Genomic DNA, 15,343 nt, shown 5'->3' on the forward strand with positions numbered 1-15,343 from the left:
TTGCAGGCTTTTTCAATGGCTTTCAATAATACACGATTTCACTGACACGTGTGGTGCCTCAGAATGTAACCCCTCGGTAAACCGTGGGGGGCTGCCTGCATAGAATTCAGGCTGCTATGGTGCATAATTTATTTTTATTGTTTGCTAACACAGAGAGCTCACAGCAGTTAAAGAGAGGGGAGCTTGTGTGAGAGAGAAAACAGAGTTTACCTGGCCAGCAGTGGCATATGTAACTGTCCACCACATCCTCGCAGGTAGCATTGTTGAGGCACGGGTGGAACCAGCAGAAAGGAATTAACGTTTCACAGTGAAGGCCCATATATCCGCTGCCTGTACAGTTGCAGCTATACCTGCATTGCAATAAAATTGATTAAATCAATGCCATCCTCGGTCTGTGGGCTCGTCTTTGAAAACTCGGCGCTCGTGCAAAGATTTTCAGGCCCACATTTGCTTCCACCCTTCTTTCTCAGCTGTTGCATCAAGGCCCCTCCCCGGTATGTTTCTTTAATTTTGTATATTGAATCAGATTCAGAAGCTGCCCTTTCATACTTGACTGCCTCTTCTACACTCTTGCAGTGGTCCATAGCCGCTTGAATGTCCCATATCCATAGAGAATGAGCATGTGTTAGGAGAGGTGCCTGGAGGGGGAGACTCCACCCTAACCATAAGGTAAAGGTAAAGGGACCCCTGACCATTAGGTCCAGTCGTGGCCGACTCTGGGGTTGCGGTGCACATCTCGCTTTATTGGCCAAGGGAGCCGGCGTACAGCTTCCGGGTCATGTGGCCAGCATGACTAAGCCGCTTCTGGCGAACCAGAGCAGCAGCACACAGAAACGCCGTTTACCTTCCCGCTGAAGCAGTACCTATTTATCTACTTGCACTTCATGCTTTCGAACTGCTAGGTGGGCAGGACCAGGGACTGAGCAACGGGAGCTCACCCCATCGCGGGGATTCGAACCGCCGACCTTCTGATTGGCAAGTCCTAGGCTCTGTGGTTTAACCCACAGTGCCACCCGCATCCCCGCATCCCCCTAACCACAGATGTGTTTATTACAGAGATGGGAAACCTGTAGCCCTTCAGTTGTTGTTGAGCTCCAGCTGGAGATGGGAATTTTATTATTATTATTATTATTATTATTATTATTATTATTATTATTATTATTATTATCATTATGTTTGCCTTTAAAGGCAAGCCTACCAACTCACACTTTCCTAAACAACGTGCAAACCAAAACACAGCTATTCTTTGAAATTTGCACTTCTCCGCATTTTGCAATAAGGTTCTCCGGCCAAGTACTGCATGCAAAAATGCATATACTAACGTAACGTTAAGAGGTATTTATTAGTGCAAACAGCACACAAAAATGCATTGGGGGAAATTGCTTGCAAAATGTACATATTAGTCAAAGCAGCATACAGAAACATGTTTACTAGGAGAAGTTTGCACTAAAATGTGGGTGAATTTTCATGAGGTTTTCTTTTTTAAAATGCGGATTGTTGTAGGAATGTGGAGAGAGAACTGAATTTAAGATTTGGGAAAAATGAGAAACTTACAGAACTGAAAGGAATAGATTTGTCCATCCTTATCTCCAGCTTCCATCTGACCCAACTAGCTGGGTCAATGAATGATGGGAATCAGAGTCCAGTCTCATTCAGAGAACCACAGTTTCCCCAACCTTGATTCATCAGAGCATCTTATACCTACACACCTAGTTACACCTTCTGATTTCCTATCCAAGTTCCCTCTTCATTTTCTGCCTAGCTCACTTACTTCTCCATTCCATTTCAGCAGCCTCCCCTTCTCTTTTTCACAATTTGCCTAGCACCAATGCTTCATATTCCCAATGAGTCATACTTCTTAAGAATCTATCTATAATATGCATTTCTTTTTCCCAATATTAAATCAGAAAACATAATACCAGTGTACGACGGGTGTTCCTGAGTAAGAAAGTTTCTAGATGAGAGGTTCACGTGAAAGGCAAACCATTCCCCCCGTAATCCCTAGATCTGACATGAAATTTTGCTTCTCGTTTGGTGAAAACCTTACATTTGAAATGGGCAGATTTATACTTCCAATTGTCAAAAGGTGAACTTTCAATTTTCACAGTTCATGTTCATGTGCATGCTCCTGAATTTGCACCCACCTGTCTTCAAATTTTATCATTCCCCAAAATCAAATGGTCTAGTTAAAAAAAAACCATCGCCGTTCAAAACTGTCTTGAGAGTCACCTTTGCAAAGTGTGCATGGATAATGTCATTAAATAGTTTAGTGAGTGGGTGTCACTAGCCTTTGTAGTATCTGGCAAGAGCCTGGAGTCTCCTGTTATTGTTCTGTTCCTTTTTTAAGAGAGATAATAAACGTTTGTCTAGCTCCCTGGGCTGGTGTGTCCTCTAAGCCTTTCATGACATTCATAGCGCTCATTTGCATTTCAGTTTATCTAATGAGAGCAGAAAACCTGTGTCTTTATTGGAAAGATTAGTTCAGTGGACAGCTTTATTGGCATACACCGACTGCATAGTGGCATAAATAATTGCTATTGTTCAATTCAAGCAGAACAGGGAATTCTCCCTCTGTGTGACATCTGTTCTGCCGCGACAGGAGAATGCAACGCTTTTTGCGTTCAATGTTTAATTCCAAAGTCTGCTTTTGAGACGCTCGGCTATTGATCAGAAACCATTTCAATCTGAACAGGTCTCTCTTTTTTAAAAAACCACCACCACCACAATTCATTGGATTCAGATATTGCGGTTATCTTGAAATGGATTCGTATCCAGTCATTGGGAAACTATGGCTCAGCTGTCACTGAGGTGGCAAACCTCTCTTATCTGGGACTTTGGGCTGTATCACTTCAGCCTACTGGTTGGGTGTCTCCCATGAATAAATTCACCCCAATACAAAAATGTTTCCTGTGCAAAACAAAGTGGGTGTCAGTGAAGAAGGTTCCAGCCTAGCCTTCCTCTTGACATGCTGTTTTTGCGTTTTAGTCAGGAAGAAGATTCAGTCAGCGGCTTGACGTTGTGTAACCCAGCCATAGATTTGTCAGCTCCGTGAGAACCAGGGAACATTTAACTGGTTTTAATTTGGTAATCTGTATTTTGTTTCTCTCACACACAAATTCAAAGTTTTGATACTTTAGTGGGTTTTGTTTTTCCAGGGCTTGCCTGGCGATTATTGCTAAGTACCGTATTTTTCGCTCTATAGGACGCACTTTTTCCCCTCCAAAAATGAAGGGTAAATGTGTGTGCGTCCTATGTAGTGAACGCAGGCTTTCGCTGAAGCCTGGACAGCGAGAGAGGTCGGTGCGCACTGACCCCTCTTGCTCTCCAGGCTTCAGGAAGCTATCCGCAAGCCTTCGGAGCGCGGCGGGAGTTCCCACCGGGCTCCGAAGGCTTGTGGATAGCAACCTGCATCCCGAAGCCCAGGGAGCGCAGCGCTGCGCACCCCGGGCTTTGGGCAGCTATCCGCAAGCTTTCGGAGCCCGATGGGAGTTCCCACCAGGCTCAGAAGGCTTGCGGATAGCAGCAAGCTCCGGGAGCGAAGGTGAGGTTGCGCGCAACCTTGCCCACGCTCCCGGACCCGTTCTGGGGTTGGGGGAAGCTCGGGCTTCCCTCGCCCCAGCCCCGCAGCTAAAAAGGAAGCCAAGACAGCGAGCAGAATCCATCCCGCTCACTGTCTTGGCTTCTGCCAAAGCCGCGTGCAGCCTCTCCCGGCTGGAGAGGTTGTGCGTGGCTAAAGAGGAAGCCAAGACAGCCGGCGGGATGGATCCCGCTGGCTGTCTTGGCTTCTTTGCTCTTTGGGGCTGGGGGGGGGATAATTGTTTTTTCTTTATTTCCCCCCAAAAAACAACAACAACCTAGGTGCGCCCTATGGTCCGGTGTGCCCTATAGAGCGAAAAATATGGTAGTTGCTTTGATACCCAACATCTGGGAGACCACAGGTCTCCCATCCCATCTAATGCATGGATGGCTAAATCTGTGCCCTCCAGATGTTGCTGAACTACAATTCCCATCAGGCTTGGTCATCATAGCCAAAGGATTATGCAGTCAGCAACATCTGGAGGGGACAGGTGAGCCACCTCTGTTCTGACGTATAAGTGGAGCTTGGTACCTGACCCCATGGGTGTTCATTGAAGCAGGTATTTTAAAAGAGGCTGGATGTCCATCTGGCAGCTGTTTACCACCTCCATCTGGTATGCAGGCTGAGACCCTACCTGCCCGCAGACTGTCTCGCCAGAGTGGTGCATGCTCTAGTTATCTCCCGCTTGGACTACTGCAATGCGCTCTACGTGGGGCTACCTTTGAAGGTGACCTGGAAACTACAACTAATCCAAAATCCTGCAGCCAGACTGGTGACTGGGAGTGGCCGCCGAGACCATATAACACTGGTCCTGAAAGACCTACATTGGCTCCCAGTATGTTTCCGAGCACAATTCAAAGTGTTGGTGCTGACCTTTAAAGCCCTAAATGGCCAGTATACCTCAAGCAGTGTCTCTACCTTCACCGTTCAGCCTGGAGACTGAGGTCCAGCTCTGAGGGCCTTCTGGCAGTTCCCTCCCTGTAAGAATTGAGGTTACAGGGAACCAGGCAGAGGGCCTTCTCAGTAGTGGTGCCCGCCCTGTGGAATGCCCTCTCATCGGATGTCAAGGAAATAAACAACTATCTGACTTTTAGAAGACATCTGAAGCCAGCCCTGTTTAGGCAAGTTTTTAATGTTTGATGTTTTATCGTGTTTTTAATATTCTGTTGGGAGCCGCCCCGAGTGGCTGGGGAAACCCAGCCAGATGGGCGGGTTATAAATAATAAATTATTATCATTATTATGACAATGTAAATTCCAGAACTACGCAAGAGGATGAACTAGATGACCTGTACAGTGGCATAAACAACAGCTACTGTTCAATTCCAAGTCCAAATCTAAAGCTCTATTATTTTATTATTCATTACCCCCAGTTTTGAATGCCTAAAATATATTTTCCTAAGGAAAGCAGTCTCCATCGCACACCAGAAATGGAAGGATCATATTTTAGAGAAAAACCAAAATTTTTCCATTTTGGCTGGGTTGAGGTCTCCGCTGTATTTCTAAATATACCCAGATTCTAGCTGGAATCAGTTAAAGGTCAAATAATAATAATAATAATAATAATAATAATAATAATAATAATTATTTAGGTTATTGTATTTTAGTGTTTTGTTGGAAGTCGCCCAGAGTGGCTGGGGAAACCCAGCCATATGGGCGGGGTATAAATAATTTTATTATTATCATCATCATCATTAATATTAATATTCACATTCTCAGCCTACCTGGCCTAGAGGTGATTCCAGTCTATTAGGATAAAGGAAACAAGTGCTTGTCATCTGTTGTAAGCACATTTCCCAACGCTGAGATTACGTACCCGTTGATACCATCAATACACTGCCCCCCATTGAGGCATGGCTGACTTGCACACTCATCAATGTTGACGGCACAGAGATCACCCAGGAAGCCAAGTGGACAGGAACAGTAATAGCCACCCAGTCTATCATGACAGGTTCCGCCGTTCAGGCAAGGCTGTGACAAACACTCGTCAATTTCCAGCTCACAGTTGATACCTGTGGAAAAAGACAGATAAAGGGGGAAGTTTGAAGGGTGCGCATCAAAAGCACCTGTTCTGGAAAGTGATTTTGATAAGAGATGGTTGCTTGGCGAGATGTCAGAACCTTTTGGTTCTCGGATCTTACAATGTTTATTTTTATTCTAGTTCTTCTTGTTCCTAGAAATTTTAAGTGGCCAGTAGCCATTGGCGATTTGGAAAAAGGATCAGGTAACCACAATGACAGAAAGTAGATCTCTTCAGTCAGTAGACCATGAGAATCTTAATCTGATGGGTTCGAGTCTCATGTTGGGCAAAAGATTCCTGCATAGAAGAGGGCTGGACGAGGTGATCCTTGTGGTCCCATCGTAATAAGAATTTTAAGGTCTTAGATATATAATAAATGTTCATAAATGTACCAAGCAAACACGTGCATAAATATATAAACCACATGTCTGAAGCAGCACAGGAAGACAGTCCTGAAACCATTTTGACTCCCAAGCTGACCAATTGTTTCTCTGCAAGGAGGGAGGAGGTGGAAAAAAACACCTTCCTTGTTACAGGAATTTAGTATTCACCATTTCAAAGGGTGACAGACTACCAGGAAAAGACTACCAGGAAAGGCAATCAGATAAGGCATTATCAGATAACCTGACAGACAGGAAAAACAACAACATTCAAATTTCTGTTGTAGACCACCTTTTCTGTGATGTAGGTATTATGTATGGAGGGGTGGTCTTGAGCTCCAGGGGAGGGAATTTAAAATGTCTATCTAAGGCCTTGCACGCTATTGTTCAAGGTCCTCCTCCTTTCCTGCATGTGAGGGGAGCACCCTGTTGCAACAGACCAATAAAGATCAGGCTTACTAGCTGCTTTGCTTCTCAATATTCTCTGGTTGGCTTCTGTTATTTTCTCCTACCAATAGGGAAGCCACGTAAGGACTCTATAAGGGCTCTTGGATACCCCATAAGGGGAAAAGGACAGATTTGTATTGTTTACAACACCTTCTAGGATCCTCCTCCTCCACTATTCTATGATTGAGGCTCTGTGGGTAAGCGGCCCTGGGGGATGCCTGGCTCACTGTCATTTTGCTGTTACGGCAGCAAAGAATATTTAATGTCTAGTTGCCTCTGTTAAGCGGTATGAAAATGCTGTTAAGCTTTCATCAGTTTCTTTCATCATCGTGGCTGTTGTGGTAGCACAAGCTCCCTCTGGGGCTACCTCACCCTAAATGCATTGCTCTGAAGGATTCCATCAGAGCATGGAATGGAAGTGAGAAGTGAAATGTCCCTGAAAATCTTGGGAGTGTTAGTGCTGCTACCACTGGGGCAACAGCAGGTAAAGGTCCAGTCAAGCAGCGACTATGTAAAGGTCCCTGGACAGTTAAGTCCAGTCAAAGGCGACTATGGCGTTGTGGCGCTCATCTCGCTTTCAGGCCAAGGGAGCCAGTGTTTGTCCACAGACAGCTTTCTGGGTCATGTGGCCAGCTTGACTTAACCACTTCTGGCTCAACGGGACACCATGACAGAAACCAGAGCGCATGGAAACTCCATTCACCTTCCCGCCGCAGTAGTACCTATTTATCTACTTGCACTGGTGTGCTTTCGAACTGCTAGGTTGGCAGGAGCTGGGACAGAGCAATGGGAGCTCACCCAATGTGGGGATTCGAACTGCCGACCTTCTGATTGGCAAGTCCAAGAGGCTTAGTGGTTTAGTCCACAGCGCTACCTACATCCCTGCAACATAGGAAATGGCCATGTAGCTACAGCTCTTTCCTCTCAAAAACTGTGCAGAGGGGGGCAGCAGGAGGGGGAAGGTGATCACTGCCTGCCTTTTGTGCTTAATGCCTTGCACCGGCCCTGATGTTTTCTACAAACTAACTAAACATTAGGACCACAGAGTTGGACCATTGATTTTTCTAGATCCATAAAATCTACATTAGCCACAGGTCTCCAGAGTTTCAGGTGGGAATCTTAATCCCAGCCATACCTGGTTAAATCTGGGACCTCTTCTTTACAAGGCATGGGGTCTGTCACTGACCTACAGCCTTTCTGAAGTCTGGACCTTAAGCTGATATTTATTCTCTTCTATCTTGCATCGTGACACACATCCCAGGGGCGTGGTATTTTTTTAAAAAATAAAATAATTCTATTAAGGTTCATGGAAGAAACGACAAAACTTAATATCTTTTTCCTTTTTTTAACCACACCAAGACTTTTATCTAAATACAATAAAAACACAAAAAGGGAGGGGGGAAAGACACAGAGAAAGAAAAAGGGTAGAAAAGAGATTAAAAGTGAAAGACAGAAAAATAAGATTCAGAAAATAATTTGATTTTTAAAAAGTACTCATGAAATGTGCATCATGAAATTCTTCTTTCATTTGGCACCTTTTGTCTTGATTTCTTCTTCTTCTGATAATGATAAAACAGTGCAAGTTGATGCCTTGATTTTGGCTCTTATTCACCCTCATAAATTGCTGCCGTTTGAGTTGCTGGCGGATTAATTCTGGGCATGTTCTGTTCGCTGCCTTGGCTGTGCTGAGTTTGTTGGGCATATCTCACATGCTTGTTCTAGTATTGGCGCAGCTCAGCTGGTGCAAACGTAGCAGGGGAAGAGGATCCCAGTTGCCCACTGGTATTTGGCTGCCATGCCATCGAGATTTACTGTGAGCATGGCAATTACTACAGAACAGCTGCTGGTTACTGAAGGCTGCGTTGCTCTGGTCCTATCTACATGTTGCATCATGCCCAGCTCCATACGAATGGCTTTGTATTTACAAGTTCAAGAGAACGTTATTCCCCTCCCCAATGATTGTGCTGGTGTTCCTCGTGTTAGCATTGCTGTCATATGCTGAAGCAGCTTTGTGCTATCCCTACACCATACCACTCAACAGCGCAGCAATTCTGGAGCAAAGGTGAAAATTATCCCCATTTTTTTAAAGGAGTCAGTGAGCTGCCAGTGGGTAAAAAGGTAAAGGACCCCTGGGTGGTTAAGTCCAGTCAAAGGCAACTATGGGGTTGCGGCAGTGGCGAAGCTGCATGCTCCGCTACCGAGGGGTGGAGAGCAGGTAGGGTGTTTAACTCTGGGGTTGCGGCGCTCATCTCGCTTTCCCCCATAATCCCTTTTAAGGCTCTACCTGTGTTAGACCAACTACAACTCCAGAATCCTTCTTAGTTTCATATTTCCGAGGTGGGGAGATTGACTTTATCTCTTGCTCTCACATACCTTAAAAATAATTAAGAAGTAGCTGAATGGTATGTATTGTTTATGTATTTTTAATTCCTTGTTTGTGTTTGCTGGGCTTTACACTACAAGAGAATGTCTAGAATGCACCATACGGAGTTCTGAAATGTTCTGAGTTTGCTTGTTTTTTGTTGTTAAAATATAAGGATATTTTAAAAACTTACATGAATCTTTAACAGAAAAAAGAGAATCCAGTGCTCTTACTTCTTGCAAAGCCCATGGATGTAGAGAAATATAGACATATAGAAAAGTTTAGCCCTATAGGTTTCAGAAAAAGAAAAACAAGAGAGCAGCATGAGGCTTTGTGGGGGCCCTGATCCAACTCTGGGGTGGGGATTGACATCACAATTGAAGCACGCCCCCTTATCATGTTATTTTGCCACACACATGGAGCCACCGCATAGCCTTAATGTATGATTTTGCCTATTTGGTGCTTCTACAATAGATTTCACTGGCATAGATAGGCAGTGACTTGCACAGACCACATTGGGGCAATATTACTGCATCATCACCATATGTTTACTTGGCTCCTTTCTAAGTCTTGGCCAGCCAGGACTGCACTAAACCATGGTAGGGAGCAGTTAAGTGATGGGGGCATAGACAATGGGCACTCAACAACATGTTGCCTTACTCTGACTAGAAATAATCCAGAGTTGCACATCTCCAGTGCTCCATGAATGGTGCATGTGTCATACTCTAAGCACTGGTTCACATATACAGACCCAGGGGGAAAATATTGCATATGCTGCGAGACACAGGAGTGAAACTTTGGCTCATGAAATCCGTCCCCCCAGCACAGAGAATGTGTTGTGGGCACCTGGATATCAGATCACACATCTATATGAATGTATACTCCTCCACCACCCCATACATTCAGTGTATATCTTTTTTTATGCTGCCTGGATCACTGGATGCACGGGGAACACCTTTCAACCCAAGAATTGTTGCTATGTCCCACAGTCTGTTAACTCTACCTGCTGAACCACTGTGTGACTAAAAAGGCACCATCATAGGGTTGCCGTATTTCAAAAAGTGAAATTCCGTACACAGAAGTTGTTGAGCTTTTCTTGACAAAGTTGTTGAGCTTCGTTTGGTGGCGGGGGGGGGGGGCAAAGTTGTTGAGTTTTTGAGCTACTTTTAAGGGAATTCTACGCTTCCGACATTGGTTGCCTTATGTCCAGATTTTCCTGGACATTTAAGTGATTTCTGCCCAGATACTGTTTCCAAAGGCCGAATCCCGGCTACATCCGGGAAATTCTGGACGTATGCCATCCTTACACTATCATTACATGAAGCAAGTCTCTGTTTTGTTTTGTTTTATTTGCTCTATGAATTCATCATAAGGATTTTTTTTTTTTTTAGTGTGCATTTGCCAAACTATGTCTAGTGACCGTAAATCTGTCAGGGCTTGTTAACAGCAGCTCCCTGCGAACATTTGAAAACACAGTGACAAAAATAAACGCAGTGTGTATCGAGAGTCTCAGCATAGCCAGATTCAAAACTACGGGCCGAAAAACAGCCTGATTATTAACATGAAACCACAGGATTTGCTATGTTGGATCAGGCCATTGGTCTGTCAAATCAAGTAACCGGCCTTAGGCAACTGAGCGAAAAGTCCTTTCCATCTATAAAATGTCTAGCCAATGTGATGGATTGTATATGGGAGGGATTCCCCCCCGGTCTCTACTGCTGCAGTCAACTTGTAAAAACATGGGATTTTAAGAGACATGGAAGAGGAGGAGGAGGAGGGAAAATGGATATAGAATTGTTTTGGCATTTGCATGCAATACCCTGCCATAAAAGTTATTCCACGAAACAAATTCGGTATACTGTATTTACATTCCTCAAAATTAAAAAAACAGAAGACTCCTGTCCGGTGAATTTTAAACTTAAGTATTTTCAATTAAAGAAAAGGGCACATGTTATAGTTTGGTGACAGACATATCTAGCAGACAAATGATTCAGATGGCTTTCACCTGGAATTTGGAAGGTGATGATAGAGGGAAATGGCTTTCTTCCCCCAACTGGGCAGCATGTCACATCCTAGCCTTGGGCAAATCATTCTCTCTCTGCCCCAATTCCCCATCTGTAAACAAAATAATAGCCTACCTAACAGCCTACCAAATATGGGCCATGTAAGGAGGCAATAAAGGAAACATTGTGACCCACACAAACTTTTGTGGCTATGGCAGCTTGTTTCTCTAGCGATTCAAATAAAAGTAGAGTGGACGCTCGGGGTGTGAACATGATCCATGAGGGGTGCAGGTTCACAATCTGCAACCCGCATCTGTGCATGCGCGGGTTGCTATTCGGCGCTTCTGCGCATGAGCAACTGCCAAAACACGGAAGTAACTCGTTCCGGTACTTCCGGGTTTCGGCGGTCCGCAACCCGAAAAAAACCGCAACCTGAAGCGTCTGTAACCCGAGGTATGACTGTACTGGACAAGGTGCAGCAAAGTGTGGGATATTTATCCCAGTCAAATCAACAATTCATATTGTTGATTTGATTGGGATAAGCACATAATAGGGGTTGAAGCTCGTAGTGTTTTCCTGTGGTACTTCCTAGAGATGATTCTGCGAGATCCACTGGTGGAGGAAGGGGGGGTGCAGTGGGTGCGGTCTGCCCCAGGTGTCATCCCTGGGGGGGGGGGTGCCATCACCATGCCACCCCCTTGGGATGCTTGCCCTGCCCCCTGGGATGCTAGCCCTGCCCCTGCAGCATGTGCGCCGCCCCGGGTGCCGGAGCAGCTAGCTCTGCCTCTGGCGAGATCACTTCCCTTTTGTGCCCAAACAGGAAGGGACGTAACTTAATATGCTCCTCCCTGCATCGGCACACACTTCCCCACATCATGTCTGCAATGTGAGAGCATCTGTGTGTCAAGCTCAGACTCCATTTTTAAGCTAGCCTTTAGTATCAGTTAGTGACTTAATTAGCATTTTTAGCCTGCCTGCACTGTGCTGCTGTATTTGCTATTCTTGTGAGTAAATGTTAATTTCACCTTTTCACTAATTTGTGTGTGTGTGTGGTTAGTATTTTCAGGGGGAGAAAAGGGGGGTTAATACCAGGAACATCCAGTCTGCCTTAAAGCATCCTGGATTATTAATACTAAAAGGCTAAAACTATCCAAGCTCCCCTTTAATCTGCAAAGGAATGTCACTCTCCTGAACTCACTAACATGAGGAAGGAAGGAAGGAAGGATAGATCCTCTCCTAGCATCTAATCAAATCCCAACAAAAGTTGACCAAACTGTGGAAGAGGTAAGCATTCTGACCATCGGAGCTGATAGCATGGAATAAAGTGGGAAGGGGATCGTGCAAGGATAAGCAATCTGCTGACAGCTCACTCTGTCAAAGTGGCCGGAGAGCCAGGCCAGAGCAAGCCACTTTATAGACTTACCATGGTCTCTTGCGTCAGCTGAACCCTGATGGGCTGGCAGAAGCAATGCTACCCCCAGGTCAACTAGAGAGCAACATAGCAGATGTCGGCCCAGCAGTTCCTCCGGCTCCAAGCAACTAGAGAGCAAGGTCTAGAAGCCTTACCTTTGGAGATTCCAGGTGCTTAGGGATGGAGGAGAATTTTGTTCGGTCCACATTTTAAAGTGAACCTTTTTAATTTCTAGTTTGTGGATTTGTATGCACTTCTTTGTGGAGGAAGCCATGGAAGTGAAATGGATATAAAACTGTCGTGGAATCAGAGCGTTACAAGTTGGCTTTAATAGCTATGTCATGAAAAAGATAGGACCAATAAACTTTATCAGGAACCTCAGAAATAGACGGAGCTGAGGCTCAGTGTTTTATAAGGCCAACATAGGCTGGAAAGTTTAATATCTCCTCTGGCGAACCAACACACACACACACACACACACACACACACACACACACACACACACCCAAGTCTTTGTTTGATCTTTCTTATCAGGGTGCCCTTGCTATATAAAACATAGGATGGACAGCATGCCAAACTTGGGGAGCTCTGGAATACGAGCTAGGATCAGGTAATGGATCTACCATGAGAGGTACATGGTAGACCCCCACAATTCAGATGTGAGAGATGCTTTAGCTTTGTGTGGCTTGGCCTGGTCTCTGCATGGAGACCATCTACACTGTCAATCCCCTACGCTCAGCCGTGCCTTACAATGTGAAATCAGGAGCATGAGAAGCCACTGTCTGGACTAGATTTCCAAATTCTGCGGTCTTTGGATTAAAGAGCATTAAAAGTAATGGCGAGATGCTACGTTTGATCGCCAGCCTATCCCGGCACCAGTTGCGTTCCATTATTTAACAGCTGTGCAGCACATGCACCGTCGACAGAGCGCACATGTGCGGTGCATTATCGTAATAAAAAATGCAGATTCCTCTTGCAGCCACCCACCCCCTCCTCCTCCTCTGGCTGCCTTAAATGTTCCGCCCTCCCGTTATCCCTGCGCAATAACCTCTTCCATTTGTGTGAGAATTATGTGAGACATTTCTCAGCTCTTTGAGGGAAGAAGCACAAGGCATACCAGCCGCGTAAGAGCAGCCTGCGGAGCAAGTAGCAACCCGGAGCCCAGTAACGAGAGCATTTGGTTAGCATTACCGCTGTCGATTTATTGCAAGTCCTCGGCATGCACATCAAAAGTTATAAGCTTTTTAACATCCTGGGGAAATGAGATGAGGCTGGATGATTCCCCACTGTGATTCATGGTGTCAGGCTGGGATAATAGCAATAGGCAAGCTCCCTCTGACAGACTAAATGAGGATTTTTATTACCAGCAGGGACACCTTGGGGGTTTCATCCAAGAATCCCTCCGGCTCGTGCGTTTAACACATCTCACGGCGAGGTGCAGAAAAGCAAACAACAACAACAACAACAACAGGCACCACACAAAAATAAATAAATAAAAGGCTTCTGACAAATCACTCCATTAAGCAGACTTTAAAATCCAATATTTTACTGCGGCAGAAACAGCAAACTACCCCTTTATGGAATTTTTACCCTTATTATTTTCGCCATTGCTGCTGGAAGCTGTTCTCAAGCCATATGTCAACGTATGTAGTCTCTTTGGGCTTGTGTTTTATGCCCCGCTTTCTTTCCTCTGTTGCCTCTACTTTCAACCTCTCTCATGCTCCTGACAATTCAGCTGTTGCTAGTGACTCTTGGGTTTCCCTGACTGAAGTGACTGGAGCAGAGGGAGGGAGAGGACAAAGACGTATTAAATGTGTTGCCTCCAAAATCTGGGAGAGGACTGTCAAGAGAGGAGTCCTGCAGGCTGCTTCTGCGTGCAGATCTTCCGTGTGCCTAAAGTTGGTTTTGTGGTTTCTAAGTGGGGAAGCCTTTTCCGGAGTCAGAATGGGCTGCTTTGCAAAGAAGAGATGGGGTGGGTAGAACAGGAACCAGACCCGACTCTGCAGAACACGGAAAATTTAAGGGGTTTGGAAGGAACCAAAGCATAGCTGTCAACTTACAGATTTGAAAATAAGGGACCAGCAGCCTCAAAAATAAGGGATCAGCAGCCAAAATAAGGGATTTTCAGGGCACAGGTATGTTCAACTGCTGAGCCCCTCCGAGCCAAAGGTAGAAAGCCCGAACAAAGCCTCAAGCGGTGGTTTCCACAGCGCAGCAACCCGGCAAAGGGGATGCAGCAAGGAAAACCACCGTCACCTCTCCGCTGGGAAGCGCTGAGCAAAGGCAAGTCCCCAGGCAACGTGGCCGATTTGATTGACACAAGGCATACAAGCTCCACCCCCCAGTCGTTCTTAGACTCCTTATTGGGTGAACAACGCAGCCAAGCAACACAGTTGGAGCCTCCCTCTTCCCTGGCTGGCAGGGAGGGAGGGAGAGGAGCTGCTTCCTTTGAAACCCGGGAAATTTAAGGGACATCATCAATAAGGGACAGCAGCGGGACACGGCGCTGGGATAAGGGAGTTTCCCGCCAAATAAGGGACAGCTGACAGCTATGAACCAAACCAATAAAGGTCTTAGTAAGGGACAAGGCATGAAACTTGGTCCAAGTCCCAGGCTGGCTTAGGGTCATTTCACAGGCTACAGCTGCTGCCTCCAACCACGAGCGCCACAATTACTGGTTCTCATGCTGCACATGTAATGTAACAATATTTAATTAAAATGGGCAGGCTGGATCCCAAATTAGTAACCCCTTTGTACTCACATAATATGACCTACACTTATGATATGACACTTTGATGACTACCAAGAGGGAGCAATTATGTTACACCTAGTGCCTAGGGAAGCTGTTTATGCAGAGGCCCTCCTGGATTCGTCCATTTCCGTTTGCTCCGTTTCCCATTTTCCCAGCTCTCCATATTTTGCAGCAATTGGTTGCCTGCTCCTGATAGACCCTGGACTATGCTGCCTTTGGGGGTGATATTTGAAATTGCCTGTAAACATTTCCTTAGCTTGCTTCTTGCACTCGCCTCTCCTCTCCCCGACCCAGACTTTTCCCTTGGTTTGCGGAGGTTAAAGCTCTTGACGAAGCAATCCTAAATCCACCTGCCTCTGAGTAAACTCAGTTTAAAGCTGCGGCATTTTCAT

The 15,343-nt window shown here is 45.5% G+C and overlaps 1 protein-coding gene across 1 annotated transcript in view; it reads right to left on the minus strand.

Annotated features, from left to right (window-relative positions):
• Positions 1-15,343, minus strand: part of CRB1 (crumbs cell polarity complex component 1) — a 138,089-nt gene that overhangs the window by 79,518 nt on the left and 43,228 nt on the right. The window contains exons 3-4 of the mRNA XM_083506716.1: positions 5,393-5,588; positions 211-350 (exon numbers count right to left, since the gene is read on the minus strand). Coding sequence (XP_083362842.1) covers positions 211-350; positions 5,393-5,588 — 336 coding nt within the window. The remainder of the gene's footprint in view (positions 1-210; positions 351-5,392; positions 5,589-15,343) is intronic.

Source organism: Podarcis liolepis, assembly GCF_965112155.1.
Source record: "Podarcis liolepis genome assembly, chromosome: 6".
NCBI lineage: Eukaryota > Metazoa > Chordata > Lepidosauria > Squamata > Lacertidae > Podarcis > Podarcis liolepis.